Here is a 15905-nt window from a genome sequence, read left to right on the forward strand (position 1 = left end):
TGTAGTTGTGTTTGAAATAATGTCACTTATTTATATATTGATATAACTCTTTTCCTTAAGAGAGCTGCAGCACTTCCTAGAAACACTCATTACTCTGCTTGTAAGGTGCAATGCCAGTGTTAGTAGCCAGGTAATGTCATCATGAGCTGGGTAAGAAGACTTATTGGAGGGCCGGGCGCGGTGGCTCAAGCCTGTAATCCCAGCACTTTGGGAGGCCAAGGCGGGTGGATCACGAGGTCAAGAGATCGAGACCATCCTGGTCAACATGGTGAAACCCTGTCTCTACTAAAACTACAAAAAAATTAGCTGGGCATGGTGGCGCGTGTCTGTAATCCCAGCTACTCAGGAGGTTGAGGCAGGAGAATTGCCTGAACTCAGGAGGCGGAGGTTGCGGTGAGCCGAGATCGTGCCATTGCACTCCAGCCTGGGTAACAAGAGCAAAACTCCGTCTCAAAAAAAAAAAAAAAAAAAAAAAAAAAAAGAAGACTTATTGGAGAAGACAAGAGCCGTCTCACTTCTCAGACAGATAAGGCACTTAGAGAGAGAGAGAGAGAGAGAGAGAGAGAGTGTGTGTGTGTGTGTGTGTGTCTTTTCTTAGCTCTCTTTTTCCCGTTAGAAATTTCTGTTACCCCAAGTGAGAGCCAGAGTGAGCCCAGGTGCGAGGGCAGCCCCGCTACCACTCCACTCTTTTAGTGCTTGCCCTTCCGTACATATACCTCATGGGTGTCTGTCACCATTAAAATACCTTCCCTGGGTACGAAAATCCAGTTAGAAGGAATAAGATCTAGTGTACAGTGGCACAGTAGATAGAGCAACAATAGTTAACAAAAATTTATTGTACATTTCAAAATAGAGGAGTGGGATTCGAATGTTCCTAACACAAAGAAATGATAAATGAGCCAGGTGTGGTGGCTCACACTGGTAATCCCAAGCACTTTGGGAGGCCGAGGTGGGTGGGTCATTTGAGCTCAGGAGTTGAAGACCAGCCTAGGCAACATGGCAAGACCCTGACTCTACAAAATATACAAAACTTGGCCAGGCTTGGTGGTGTGCGCCAACAGTCCCAGCTACTCAAGAGACTAAAAGCAGGAGGACTACTTGAACCCAGGAGGCAGAGGTTACAGTGAGCCGAGATTGCACCACTGCTCTCCAGCCTGGGCAACAGAGCAAGACTCTGTCTCAAAAAAATAAAAAATGATAAATGTTTGAAGTGATAGCCCATTTACCCTGATTTGATTCTTACACATTGCATGCTTGTATCAGAATATCACACCTCTGCTGTAAATATGTACCACTACTATGTATCCAAAAAATTAAAAAAATTTTAAGTACCTTCCCAAAGCACATAGCTGCTCACTTAAGCACTGCATTTCTTTAGAACACTACAATTTTCCTATTTATTTAGAAACTCTGTGCTTCTTGAACTCATTCTGGAAAGAATCTCATTTCTGTGCAGTAGTCTCTTATCCATGGGGAATACATTTGAATACCCCCAGTGGTTGCCTGAAACCTCAGATATTACTGAATCCTTATATACAGTACTATGTTATTTGAATCTGATACTCAGGATGTCTATTAAGTGACTAATGTGTAGCATCACTGGTGTGGTTACTCTGGACAGACATGATTCATGTTCCCGGGGGATGGAGTAGGACAACACAAAGTTTCATCACACTACTCAAAACAGTTTGCAACTTATAACATGAATTTCTGGAATTTTCCATTTAATAGTTTTGGACTTTGGTTGACCAAGGACAACTGAAACCCAGAAAATGAAACCGTGGTAAGGAGGAACTGCTGTACAGTGTGACAGGGCCCTTTTCACTTGGGCAGCATTTTGTTGAATGGTGTGAAAAAGGAAGGAATTTTAGACATGACTATATATTTTAAAACCTTAAAATTTGGGCCTGAAGTTAATTTCTCAGAGGTTTGGGGTTATTAGAGAAGACCCTGTTTTTTCTTTCTGGCTCTATGGCTAGCTGAGTTACTTAGTAACTTTTCCTGCCTAGACTTTTCTTTTTTCAAAAAATGAGGAAAGTCAGGAGCATGAGAAGACAAGCCACAGCCTAAAAGAAAATATTTGCAGAATACACATCTGATCAATGATTGTTAATCCGAAATATACAAAGAACTCTTTAAAGCTAATGAGGAAACTACTCAGCTTTTTAAAAAATGGGCAGTAGACCTGTACAGATGTCACCAGAGATGTACGGATGGCAAATAAGCATATGAAAAGATGCTCCGCATCATATATCTTTAGGGAACTGCAAATCAAAACCAGACACCCATTCCATACCTGGCAGAATAGCCAGATCCAAAACCCCAACAACACATGCTGGCGAGGATGCAGAGCCACAGGAGCTGGTACCACCACTTTAGAAGAGTTTTTAATAAAACTAAACAGTATTACAATACAACATGCATAATATTATCATGTGATGTAGCAGTCATACTCCTTGATATTTACCCAAAGGAGATGAAAACTCATTTCCACACAAAAACCTGCATACAGACATTCATAGCAGCTGTATTCATCGTTTCAAAAACTTAGAAGCATCCAAGATATACTTCAGTAGGTGAATGGATAAACTCCACCTGGACAGTGGAATATTATTCAGCCCTGAAAGGAAATGAGCTATCAAGTCATAGAAAGACACAGGGAAACTGAAATGTATATTACTAAATTGGAAAAAGCCAATCTGGAAAGGCTATATATGACTCCAACACATGACATTCTGGAAAAGGCAAAACTGTGGCAATAGTAAAAGGATCAGGGTGCAGTGGTTCACGCCTGTAATCCCAGCACTTTGGGAGGCTGAGGTGGGTGGATTACCAGGTCGTGAGTTCAAGACCAGCCTAGCCAATGTGGTGAAACCCCATCTGTACTAAGAATATAAAAATTAGCTGGGCATGATGGTGGGTGCCTGTAATCCCAGCTACTTGGGAGACTGAGGCAGGAGAATTGCTTCAACCCAGGAGTCAGAGGTTACAGTGAGTCAAGATTGCGCATTGCACACCAGCCTGGGCAACAAGAACAAAAATCTGTCTCAAAAAAAAAAAAAAAAAAAGAATAAAAGGGTCAGCAGTTGTGGAGAGAGAGATGAATAGGCAGAAACAAAGGATTTTAGAGCAGCAGAACTATTCACTGTGATGCTGTAATGGTGAATTCATGTCATTATGAATCTGTCTGATCCCACGAAATGTACACCCTGATGTAAACTATGGACTCTGAGTGATATGTCAGTGTAGGTTTATCAGCTATAACAAACTTACCAGGGAAGAGAGGAGAGAGCAGTGGGGGAGGGAGGCAGGTTAATATTTGTTAAAAGAAGGAAGGGGAAGTCAGAGTGGTACGAGCACAGTTCCCAGGATTCTGGGCAAAATACAGAGGCAGGAGTAGTGAGGTCTTTCGTTCCAGGCAGAGACAGGACATGCAGCCTGAGCCCCTGCAAAGTGCAGGATTGCTAGAGCTGAAGTCTCCTGCATGAAGAGAGCTGGAAGCTGCAAGGGGGCTACAGAACCCGTCAACCATCCTGGGCCATCTGCGGGGAAATGTGGTCTTTCACCAGGGAAATGGATAGGGTGAAAAAGACATCCATGAAAAATCTCCAAGCCTGGCCCACAAGCCTGTGTAGTCTGAATTTTTGTTATTAGCATGTTGAAGGGCCACAAGTTGAAAAATTTAACAAAGATTGGCCCAGACCATTGAAAGCTCCAGAACCTTGCAGAAACCAATGTGGTCCATTAAACTGCAACACAAAGACGTATAATTAGGACCTATGGAAGAGAAGAGACCAGAGAGAATGAGCAGGTCCAACATGCATCTGAGAGAAGTTCCTACAGGATAAGATAGAAAGAATGGGTGGCACACAATATGGAAGATGCAAAGACACAGAGTTTTCCAAAATGAAAGATATGGGTCAGTGCAGAGGCTTATACCTGTTATCCCAGCTCTTTGGGAGGCCAAGGTGGGTGGATTGCTTGAGCTCAGGAGTTTTAGAACAGCCTGGGCAACATGGTGAAACCCTCTCTCTACAAAATAAATAAAAAATTAGCCAGGCATGGTGGCACATGCCTGTAGTCTCAGGTACTCAGGAGGCTGAGGCGGGATGATCACTTGAGCCCAGGAGGTTGAGGCTACAGTGAGCTGTGATAGCACCACTGCATACCAGCCTGGGTGACAGAGCGAGACCTTATCTCAAAAAAAAAAAAAAATCATCTAAAGAAATTTACTGGGGATAAAGAAAAGCATATCCATCACTAGATATACTATAGTCAAAGTATGGAATATGAAAGACTGAGAATCTTGAAAACAAAATGATCAGATATGATCCAGCAATTCCACTACTGGGTGTATGCCCAAAGGAAATCAGTATGCTGGGCGGGGCACAGTGCCTCACACCTATAATTGAAGCACTTTGGGAGGCCAAGGCGGGGGGATCATTGGAGGCCAGGAGTTCCAGACCAGCCTGGCTAACATGGTGAAAACCTGTTTCTACTAAAACTACAAAAATTAGCTGGGCACAGTGGTGCACGCCTGTAATCACAGCTACTTGGGGGGCTGAGGCATGAGAATCGCTTGAACCCTGGAGGTGGAGGTTGCAGTGAGCTGAGATGGTGTCACTGCACTCTGGCCTGGCAACAAAGCGAGTCTCTATCTCCAAAAAGAAAGAAATCAGTTTGCTGAAGAGATACGTGCACTCCATGTTCATCCAGCATGATTCACAATAGCCAAGAGATGGAAACAACCTAAGTGTCCATCAACAAATGAATGGATTTTTTAAATGTGGCACATTTACACGATGGCATAATATCCAGGTCACTTTGACAACCTGGATGAACTTAGAAGACATTATGAAATAAGCCAGGCTTGGCCGGACGTGGTGGCTCACGCCTGTAATCCCAGCACTTTGGGAGGCCGAGGCAGGCAGATCACTTGAGGTCAGGAGTTCAAGACCAGCCTGGCCAACATGGTGAAACCCCATCTCTCTAAAAATACAAAAATTCGCTGAGCGTAGTGGCCGGTGCCTGTAATCCGAGCTACTCAGGGGAATCACTTGAACCCCAGGGACAGAGGTTACAGTGAGCCAAGTTTGCGCCACTGTACTCCAGCCTGGGCGACAAAGCAAGACACCACCTCAAAAAAAAAAAAAAAAGCCAGGCACAGAGAGACAAGTATCATATGATCTCACTTATATGTGGAATCTAAAAAAGTCAAGCTTATAGAAGTAGTGAGTAGAAGGGGAGTTACCAGATACTGGGTGGGGGTGGAGGGAGATTGGCAGGGAGAAGGGAGACATTGGTCAGTGAGTATAAAGTTACGGTTAGGAAGAATAAGCTCTAGTGTTTCATTGCACATCAAGGTGACTATAGTTTGTACTGTGTATTTTTAAATAGTGAAAAGAATTTAAAATTTTTCCACTACAAAGGAATTTTTTTTAAAGGAATAGCCTAACAAAGATGGAGCAAAAAAGAATATGCATATGTTATATGTGTGTGTACATATATATATTTGACATGATAGGCTAATTACCCAGATCTGATCATTTCCACAATGTAAACAGGTATCCAAACATCACATTGTACCCCATAAATGTGTATAGTTATTATTTGTCAATTAAAGAAAACCAACTGGAAGTGAAAGAGATTGCTTACAAAGGAAATTAGTCAAACCAGCGGCATACTATTCTTGAACCACCATAGATGCCTTAAGACAAGAGGAATAGTAATTTTAAAAAGCAACTGTAGGCTGGATGCGGTGGCTCACGCCTGTAATACTAGCACTTTGGGAGGCCGAGGTGGGCAGATCACCTGAGGTCATGAGTTCAAGACCAGCCTGGCTAACATGGTGAAACCCCATCTCTACTAAAAATACAAAAATTAACTGGGCATAGTGGCGCACTCCTGTAATCCTAGCTACTCCGGAGGCTGAAGCAGAAGAATCGCTTGAACCCAGGAGGTGGAGGCTGCAGTCAGCTGAGATCGTCCCACTGCACTCCAGCCTAGGTAACAGCAAGATGAGACTCTGTCTCAAAAAAAAAAAAAAAAAAAGGAACTGCTAAACTTGGAATTCTATTCCCAACTAAACATTCATTCACAGGTGAGGACAAAAATAATATTTTAAAAATAAAGATCAGGAAAGAAATTAATGAAATGGAGAACAGAGAAATAGAGAAAATCAAGAAAACAAGTTGGTTCTTTGAAAGTATTAACAAAATGGGCAAACCTTTAGCTAGACTGACAGTGAAGAAAGACTCAAATTACTAAAATCAGGAATGAAAGAGGGCACATTATTACCAACCTTAGAGGGAAGAAAAAAAAAGGCACTATAAGGGAATACTTTGAACAGTTGTTTGCCAAAAAATTAGACAACTTAGCTAAAATGGACAGATTTCTACAGCTTACTAAACCAAGTATTTTTCCTAGTTGTCTTTTTTGTGTGTGTCAAAACCATCCGATGACAACAGAAATGAACATCGAGGCCTCTAAAGCTGTTCTCTTTCAGCTGACAATGGAAGGACCTAGTACTTGAGTCCTCTGATGTGATTTTGGGTCGAATAGAACCTTCACATTCCTTTCAATCCTCTTAAATTTGTTAAGCCATGCCAAAACAGAGAATGCATTTTTTTCCAAGAAGGTACCAGAGAAATCTGATCACTGATCTCCGGACAGACTGTAAAAAAAGCTGGCCTAAGGTCGAACATGGTGGCTCATGTCTGTAATCCCAACACTTTGGGAGGCTGAGGCAGACGGATCACCTGAGGTCAGGAGTTTGAGACCAGCCTGGTCAACATGGTGAAACCCCATCTCTACTAAAAATACAAAAATTAGCCAGGCATCGTGGTGTGCGCCTGTAATCCCAGCTACTCAGGAGGCTGAGGCAGGAGAATCGTTTGAACCCAGGAGGTGGAGGTTGCAGCGAGCCGAGATCCTACCATTGTCCTCTAGCCTGGGCAACAAGAGTGAAACTCTGTTTCATAAAAAGAACAGCCGGCCTGAGACCTGGGGTGCAGAGGGATCTCACTCAGTCCACCTGATCAGGTTGCTTACCTTGTCACCACAAACCGCACAGAGGGCTTTCATCTGGAGTCCCCAGCTCACTCGGCACAATTAGGGCTGGAATCTCATTTCTCTGGCTTATTTCCCAAGGTTGTTCTGTTCACCTCAACTACGGGAAATCTGTCTATGTATCTTTTGGCAGGTAGCTGTGGTGTCTTGTCAGAAGGGAAACAGTAGCAATGAAAATGTCAGACTTTTGTGCTAAGTTCCCTTAAATATTGCCCAATAACAAACTTTTATTGAGCCAGCCCATTCATTCATCCAGCAAATATTTATTGAAACTCTGTTATGTGCAAGATGTTACATTAGGAGATACAAGTATATACCGAAATCTCATGTAATCGAGGCAGATTAAGGTCTAATAAGGTTAGCGATTAAAGTGAAATAATTTTAAGGGAAAAAATATAAGTACCATAAACCATATAAAACTTTAATTCTGGGTTTCACAACCTAATAATGGTCATGAAGTCAACTTAGTGGGTTTGCTACCACTTTTTTAAGAACTTGAACTATAACAAAATATCATTGCATTGCATATCTTATGGATATTTTGTAAAATTTTTGTTTGCTACATTATTTATACTGCAGTTGTAGTGTTAAATGTTTTTAATGTGGGTTACAGTCAAAAAATTGGAAAGGGTAGCTCAAACATGCTTCAGAAGAATCCAGAAGCTTGCAGACAAGAGGTGACTTTGGAGAGTTAGAATTTGGATAAGTTAAATTCTGCCATGTTGAATATAAAAGTTAAAAAAAAAAGAATTTTGACAAGTGAAAATGGGTAATGAGAGGAAAAAGTGGAGAGCCCAGTCCAGGCGAGGTGGCTCACACCTGTATTCTCAGCACTTTAGGAGGCTGAGGTGGGCAGATCATTTAAACTCAGGAGTTCAAGACCAAGCCTGGCCAACATGGTGAAACACCATCTCTAGTAAAAATAAAAAAAAAACTAGGCCGGGCGCGGTGGCTCAAGCCTGTAATCCCAGCACTTTGGGAGGCCGAGGCGGGTGGATCACGAGGTCAAGAGATCGAGACCATCCTGGTCAACATGGTGAAACCCCGTCTCTACTAAAAATACAAAAAATTAGCTGGGCATGGTGGCGCGTGCCTGTAGTCCCAGCTGCTCAGGAGGCTGAGGCAGGAGAATTGCCTGAACCCAGGAGGCGGAGGTTGCGGTGAGCCGAGATAGCGCCATTGCACTCCAGCCTGGGTAACAAGAGCGAAACTCCGTCTCAAAAAAAAAAAAAAAAAAAAAAAAAAAAATAAAAAAAAAACTAAGCAGGGTGGTGGGCACCTGTAGTCCCAGCTGCTCGGGAGGCTGAGGCAGGAGAATCACTTTGAACCTGGGAGGCAGAGGTTACAGTGAGCTGAGATCGTGCCACAGCACTCCAGCCTGGGCTCCAGAGTGAGACTCTGTCTCAAAATTTTTTTTTTTAAAGTGGAGAGCAGAGAGAACTGGGGCCTCCAAGCCTGGCAGGAGGAATGAGAGACTGAGAACTACCCAGCAATAAGGAAGGATTTAGGGGATACCTAAAGAATTTTGTGTGTGGGTAGATATGGGGAGTGAAGAGCTTTTGTTAATAATTAACTGTATTCCCTAATGGATTGCTGATAGCTTATCAACTGTGCTTGCCCATGTGGACTTTGGCAGCTCAACCTTTGGTGTAGTTGAAAACAAGTGAGAACTCCGTGATAGGCCCCGTGGTGGGGTGTCTGGTCCTGCCCCCTCTCTGCCGTGCAATCTCCTTGAAGGTTGTCTAGTTCTCCTGTGGGCAGTATTGACACCTTGCCTGGAAAAGCGATGGAATTGCTCTCCGACTTTGGTTTTAAGAGATTAACACTCCTTTAGGATAAGGGCTTCATATCCTTCAGAGCTCTGTGTGTTGGAAGCATGTTTATTTCACTTTATCTCTGTGTGGGCTTACTCCTTTTCCGGTGCTTCAACAAAAGGCTGATGGGGACTGGCCCCTTTCTGACAGCCCACTACAGTGGGATGGGAGTCCCACAAGGATTACAGAATATCTGGAAAGCACTGAGTTTAACCAAGAGAGAAATAGAAAGGGTTCTTACAAAGACGAAGGGTCTCTGAGGGAAGTTCTGCAAGAGATACCATCACTTTGAAATCACTTGGAAAATAAATGAAAGGAATATCACCGCTGCCCCCATAACCACTGCAGCACTGTAATTACAGGGTGAGGATAATTGAATTTTAGAAACGCTGGGGCCCAGCTAGTCTCTTCCAAAGTAACATGAACAACCTGGCCCACTCTGGCCTGGCAAAGAGGAAGCTGCTCAGTTCTTCTTGCCACCAGCTCCAGGACTGTCTGCTTTCTTTCCTCCTTAGCACCGCCATCACGGGGATCCTCCCTGCAAGACCTGCAGAGAGTGGGATGTTGCCCCTTCCCTGCGCAATTTCAGAGACAGCTAGTGCTGTCTGGGCACTAGTCACTGGGCTAGGAGCGGCACCGAGAATTAACCAGCGACAGTTGGGCTAGAAAGCCCTTCCTCTGAGCTCAGGTGACAACTAGCTCAGCTCATAGAGGAAATAGTCCTGATGTGCCGCAGAACAGAACAATGGGAATCGAATGGATGGTTTATTTTCTCAAGAAATCTGCGTTTCCCAGGCCTGATATACATCTCAATGGGACTGTCCCACAGCTGAAGAGTCTCCTGGGACATTTTTCACCCCCAAATGAACACTTCTCCCAACTTTGGGTTAGTGGGGTTCCTTAGGCGTCTGATCACAGTGGAAAGCGGTGCAACATCAAGTCTGAAAAGTGAATATAATATGGTTTATTTGGAACTCAACCAGGGAATTTTGGTTCTTTTGGCTGGTGGAAGTATGCAGAAGAAACATCGTTTAAGGGCGCATCCCCTTCTAGAGTATCTTTCCGAACTGGGGAGGGAAGAGAAGTTTTCTGGGTGAACCAGCAGTGGTAAAATGCACATTCAAATCGAGTGGGTAGGACTCTCCTCCAGGCGGTGCGGGGTGGAGGCCAGGCGGTGAAAGTTTTCCGCGCCCGGGGAGCAGGTCTTCCCGGGAGGTTTTCGGAAGCAGGAAGGGGCCCTCGGAAGTCACAGCCAGAGCTCGCGGCGGGGCTGGAGGATGGAGGGTGGGAGCGCCTACCACAGCCAGGGCTGCGAGGCGCAGGAGGACGCAGGCTGGCCAGGTCCCCGGCGCGCCGGCCCCACGTGGCAGTCCCGGGGCGAGCGGGGCGGGCCGGGGGCGGGCTGGAGGCGGGCCCGGCCGCTGACGCGCCGGGTATATAGCCGGGCATGCGCGCAGAGTCGGGGCCCGGACGCAGCGAGCGGGGTCGGCGCGGGTGTCTGCACGAACGAACGAGCAGAGCTGCTCTTCCAGCCGCTGCCGGCCGCCGGGGCCTTGCGGTGAGGCTGCGCAGGGCTGGGGCTGCCTCCGAACCCCAGGTGAGGGCGGGGACGCGAGGGACCGCGGGATGGGCAGCGGCGGAGGAGCCGCGCGCTCCAGGCTGGGGCACCGGGTGGGGGCGGGGACAGCGCTGCGCCGAGGACCCGGCACCACCCGCGTACGCCGGGACCCCCGGGTGGAGGCTGCACCTGGCCGCGGTGCCGCGATGGCGAGGGGAGAGGTCAAGGCGCGGCCCGTCCGCCTGGAGGGCGCGGGATGCGAGAGCCGCAGAAGGGTGCCCAGAGCGTGGGTCGCCGCGCCGAAGGCTGAGTCGGGCTTCCAGAGCCCTCGCGCGGACAAGGACGCAGATCGCAGACAGTAGGTAGCCAATCTGAGGGGCGGCTCCATGGGGCGCTGGGGTCTGGACTTTGCTTTCCAGGAGCTGCGTCCCCCGGCCCCCGCCAGTCCACCTCCTCCAAGAAGATACACATCCCCAATCTTCTGGCTGAGCGAATCCCAACCTGGCTTGCCCGCGAGGATGGCTTTCTGGCTATTTTTGGTCTTTAGTGACCAACTTTGGTGGTCGGCTTCAGGCTGCCCCCTCTTGGTGGATGAGGAGGTGGGACAAAATGTCACCATCCGAGCAGTTTCATCTCTGATCCTGAGGTCCAGTTGAGCCGGGAAAATTTCTTCAGCTCTGGACTAGGGGTTCACTTTTGAGGATCTGGTGCATGCCTAGGCCTGGGTTCCAAAGAGAGGCTTCTCTAAACAGTTAAAGGGCCCTGCTGTACCGGAGGACTCCAGACACGATTTGGGCAGTGGCTGAGTGCTGTCTTGTGGCCTGAATGGAATCATGGGGGTAGGAGCAGCTTTGACGTGACCCTTCTTCCTGGAGCAAGCCTGCTTTGGGTTTATGTCGTTAGTTGCTTTTCCTAGGAGCCCCAGGCCATTGGCACAGATGTGCCTACTGGGGAGGAGTGGCCTGGGAGTTAGCTCTGCCCTCTCTCCCTGCTCTGCTCCTAACCTGCCCTCTGACCTTGGGAGGGTACTACGGTCAAACTAGGTCTCATCCACAGTATATATAATTCTGTAATCCTTACCTCTTGTAACACAAGCCCTAAATATGGAGAGGAACTTGCATGCTTGGTAAAGCAAGAGAAGGGATGTCCAGAATCCTAACTTAGCAACTGGGATGAAAAGCCACATGTTCCTTTTCCTGGTGGAGGCTCAGAGAGATGAGTTTCCCATCACCTGTGTGGTAGCCAGGAGATAGGCTGGTGGTCCTCTTCCTAGGGTTGGTTTGCGGGTAAGACTATAGGGCCCCAGAGAGTGGAGGGCAATCCTCTGCATACTGTCTCTTCCCAAAGGGCCAGGCCAAAAGCAAGTTCTTGCTTAGTTTATCATTTGTTACTCATCTGGCCTCTGGGGCCTTGAGAGAGGGCAGTGCTAAGGGGGAGTTAAGATCCAGGTGTTGACTGACAGCGGGCCAGCCAGCGCAGAGGCTGGAGGAACCCGCAGACCTGAGGACTTTCGGCGGGGGCAGCTGCATCGTCAGCCTTTTCATTTAGACCAGAGTAAGAACTGTGGGCTCGACTGGGCAAGGTGGCTCATGCCTGTAATCCCAGCACTTTGGGAGGCTGAGGTGGGCGGATCACAAGGTCAGGAGATCGAACCCATCCATGGTGAAACCCTATCTCTATTAAAAATGCAAAAATTAGCTGGGGGGTGGTGTAATCCCAGCTATTCGGGAGGCTGAGGCAGGAGAATCGCTTGAACCCGGAAGATGAAGTTTACAGTGAACCGAGACTGCACCACTGCACTGCAGCCTGGTGACAGAGCGAGACTCCGTCTCAAGAAAATATATATATATATTATGGGCTCTGGGACATTTAGCACGTAGGTACACAGTGCCTGGTCTCTGGGTTCTGCAGTGATGGGTGCATGCAGACGGCCTGGCCACCACCCTTCCAGTGCAGACTCTTGGGGAGAAACAGCATCCACAGATGAAGAGCAAGATAGCAGCACAAGAGAGGCCTCTGTGCTCTCTGCACAATTCAGTTCAGAGAGCCAGCACCCCGCTAGACACGGTTCTGCCCGTGGCGGAGGAACTCAAAGCTTTTGAGATAGGTGGGTCTCTGTTCAAGTCCTGGCCCCGTCACTTTCCAGCAGTGAGAAATTTGTTAACCTGTGTTCTCACTGGCTTGCGGGATGTCGTGATTTTGCCTGGAACATAGTAGACGGCTTGTCATCATTCTCATCGTCATCATTTTTGTGGGGTGGAGTGGGTTATTTAGGGGTCCCAGAGGCTGATAGTTGGGTTGGGTTGTAGGAATGGTGTGAGGCCGGACATAGGGTTGATTCATCTCTTCCTTGGCAAAATGGAGGTAATTTTCCTGCCCTTCTGGGAAGGCAGCTTTTCCATGGCCTGCCAGGGGTTGTCCCACAGATCAACTGGGCAATCTTACTGAAAAGAAATTTTTTTCCACCTTTATTTCTGGGAGCTACTCTGATTTCTTCAGAGAAGAAATGCCCCTTCTCTGGGCTGATGGTAGCCGGGAAGGAGTGACAAGCTGGTGTGTGCCTGCATGGTGCGTGTGTGCTTGTGTGTGTGGGCACCGTTGGGTGTGCGTGTGTGTAGGATACGTATCACTCACTGGACTGGTTCTGTTTTTAAACCCTGCTTCCCTTCTTCCTCCTTCCTTACCTGCTCACACCCTGCACTATTCCAAGAGGAACCTCAATGCATGTCCAGTATTTGCAGAATCGTGGGGTTTACACAGCAGTGCTGTGGGTAGATTGTGTGTGCCTGGGAACCAGGACTTCCCTCTCCCTACTGTGCCAGAATAATAGCCTGCTGCCACCTGACCTGGCGAAGGTAACGCTCGGCCTTGTTGTTGAGCCCCAGAACCATTGTATGTTCTGGCTTTGGTGATCTTGGAGTCCCATCCCTTTATTTTACATAGAAAGAAATTGGATCCAGGTAGGTAAATTGGTGTTCCTGAATCACGTGGTTGCCAGTGGCCAAGAGACTTGATGGAGAAGACCAAATAAGGGTTCTATTTTTGATCCTAAATGTGATTATGAAATTGTTGACGCCTCCAGGCTTTGCTTGGAAACAGAAGGGCTGGGTGCGGTGGCTCATGCCTGTAATCCCAGCACTTTGGGAGGCTGAGGCTGGTGGATCGCCTGAGGATGGGTGTTTGAGACCAACTTAATCTACATGGAGAAACCCCGTCTCTACTAAAGATACAAAATTAGTTGGGCATGGTGGTGCATTCCTGTAATCCCAGCTACTTGGGAGGCTGAGGCAGGAGAATTGCTTGAACCTGGGAGGGGGAGGTTGCAGTGAGCCAAGATCGCACCATTGCACTCTAGCCTGGGCAACAAGAGCTATACTCTGCCTCAAAAAAAAAAAAAAGAAAACTAGAAGAGGAAGGGACCATTTGTCCCTGTGATTATTGAGGGAGGGGGTGTTAATTTCTTCTGGATGAGTCTCTTTCTCTTTTCAGACTCCCTGGAGACATGGGAGGCTGGGGAGTGAGCAGGGAAGGGGCCTGCTGCTTAGCCCAGCTGGGACTCACAGGATGTCTGTAGTGGGACTTCTCTGACCTCGAGGCTCGCGCGTTGGTGGAAAGCCAGGAGATAATGAGTCCAGAGTCCGTCCGCTCAACTGCCACCAGCCAAGGGCCTCATGCCCACCTAGGGGACAGGAGGGCAGACCCTGGGACACAGGGTCACGAAGCCCCACTGTCTTGTCCCACTTGCGCATTAAGCCTCTCAGAGGGGGCCCCCATTTGGGCCCGGCAGAGGCAGAGTTGCAGAAGCTGGGAACCTCTGACCTGCACAAGAAGAGGCCAGGCAAGCCACAGAATTGCCCTGCCCAAGGGAGCCCAGGGTGCCCAGCCATGGGAAACCAAATTCCCCACCTTGGCAACTGGAGATCTGGCTGCTGTTAGGTGTCCCAACCTCCCTGTAGGGGCAGGCCCTGGAGAATCCTGGGGCTTGGTGGAGTGAGAAGGTGACTGTCCTACCTTTATTACCTCTGAGTTCCTGATGACTCTCTCAGGCAGGGTGCTCAGTATTAGTAGTTAATTAAAAATCAGATAAAAGTTTGGAATCTTTTTTTTAATTTTAATTTTTTGATTTTTTATATATTTTTTTGAGACAGAGTCTCACTCTGTCACCAGGCGCCAGGCTGGAGTGCAGTGGCACTATCTCGGCTCACTGCAACCTCCGCCTCCCGGGTTCAAGCAATTCTCCTGCCTCAGCCTCCCGAGTAGCTGGGACTACAGGCATGCACCACCACGCCCAGCTAACTTTTTTATTTTTAGCAGAGCCGAGGTTTCACCATATTGGCCAGGATGGTCTCCATCTCTTGACCTCGTGATCTGCCTGCCTTGGCCTCCCAAAGTGCTGGGATTACAGGCGTGAGCCACCGCGCCTGGCCAAAAGTTGAGAATCTTAAAAAAAAAAACTGCATGTCTTAAATCATTTGTCTTTAAAACATGCATGTATTTTTATTCACCAAAACTTTGATTTAGCACCAAGGCCTTTTCTTTGAGTCTTTAGATCCCTTATTTAGACTTAGAAATTGTTTATATGTAAAAATCATACCTAAATGTATTACCTGTAATTTCTGATTTCCTTTATTAAATTTTTTTTCCCTTTGGGAGGCTGAGGCAGGTGGATCACAGGGTTAGGAGTTTGAGACTAGCCTGGCTAACATGGTGAAACCACATCTCTACTAAAGATACAAAAAAAAAAAATTAGCCTATCGTGGTGATGTGCGCCTGTAATCCCAGCTACTTGGGAGGCTGAGGCAGGAGAATCGCTTGAACCCAAGAGGTGGAGGTTGCAGTGAGCCAAGATCGTGCCATTGCACTCTAGCCTCCCGAGTGAGACTCCGTCTCAAAAAAAAGAAAAAGTTTTTTTTTTAATTTTCTACTGGGCTCCACATTCACATGGTTGAAAAATCAAAACGGTAAAAAAACAACAAAACCTTGTCTTCCCCCAGCTTTTCAATAAATGCTCCAAGGTAGCGTTTTAAACATTCAGCACCTTGCTTTCTTCACCTAGCAACTTTATTAAGATCTTTTCCATATCAGCACATAGAATGCTTTTAGCACGCTGTCATAGCTGTGTAGTATTCCATAGTATGGGGGAACCATCTTTTTTAACCAACACGCATATCACCCTGTCCCCACCTATGACTGCAGAATACATCTGTGAAGTGCAATCCCTGGGTGAAAGGTTAAATACCCCACACATCTATTAATTCACTTTCATTAAATAAAAAAAGAAAGCAAAGACAAGAGATATTTGTAAAACATACTTAGTTTAATTTCAGCGTTTTATTTTCCCATTTGCAACCAGTCTTTCTAGATTAGTAATTCTCAAACTTTTTGATCCTAGGACGCCTTACATTGCCTTTTGTATGTGTGGCTATCTGTATAGTGTACTAAAAATTAAAACTGAGAAAACTTTT

At 46.9% G+C, this 15905-nt stretch overlaps 1 protein-coding gene across 5 annotated transcripts in view; it reads left to right on the forward strand.

Annotated features, from left to right (window-relative positions):
* Positions 1-10323: 10323 nt before the first annotated feature.
* The window catches only part of SLC39A14 (solute carrier family 39 member 14), a 54393-nt gene continuing 48811 nt past the window's right edge, over positions 10324-15905 (forward strand). For 2 of the 5 annotated variants that reach the window (XM_032288475.1, XM_032288474.1), the window contains exon 1: positions 10324-10479. In XM_032288475.1, the coding sequence (XP_032144366.1) occupies positions 10330-10479 (150 nt within the window). In that variant the 5' untranslated portion in view covers positions 10324-10329. The remainder of the gene's footprint in view (positions 10480-15905) is intronic. The other 3 variants (XM_032288476.1, XM_032288479.1, XM_032288478.1) reach the window with 3 other exon arrangements.

This window comes from Sapajus apella, unplaced genomic scaffold (genome assembly GCF_009761245.1).
Source record: "Sapajus apella isolate SASKATOON/1434 unplaced genomic scaffold, GSC_monkey_1.0 scaffold21, whole genome shotgun sequence".
Classification (NCBI taxonomy): domain Eukaryota; kingdom Metazoa; phylum Chordata; class Mammalia; order Primates; family Cebidae; genus Sapajus; species Sapajus apella.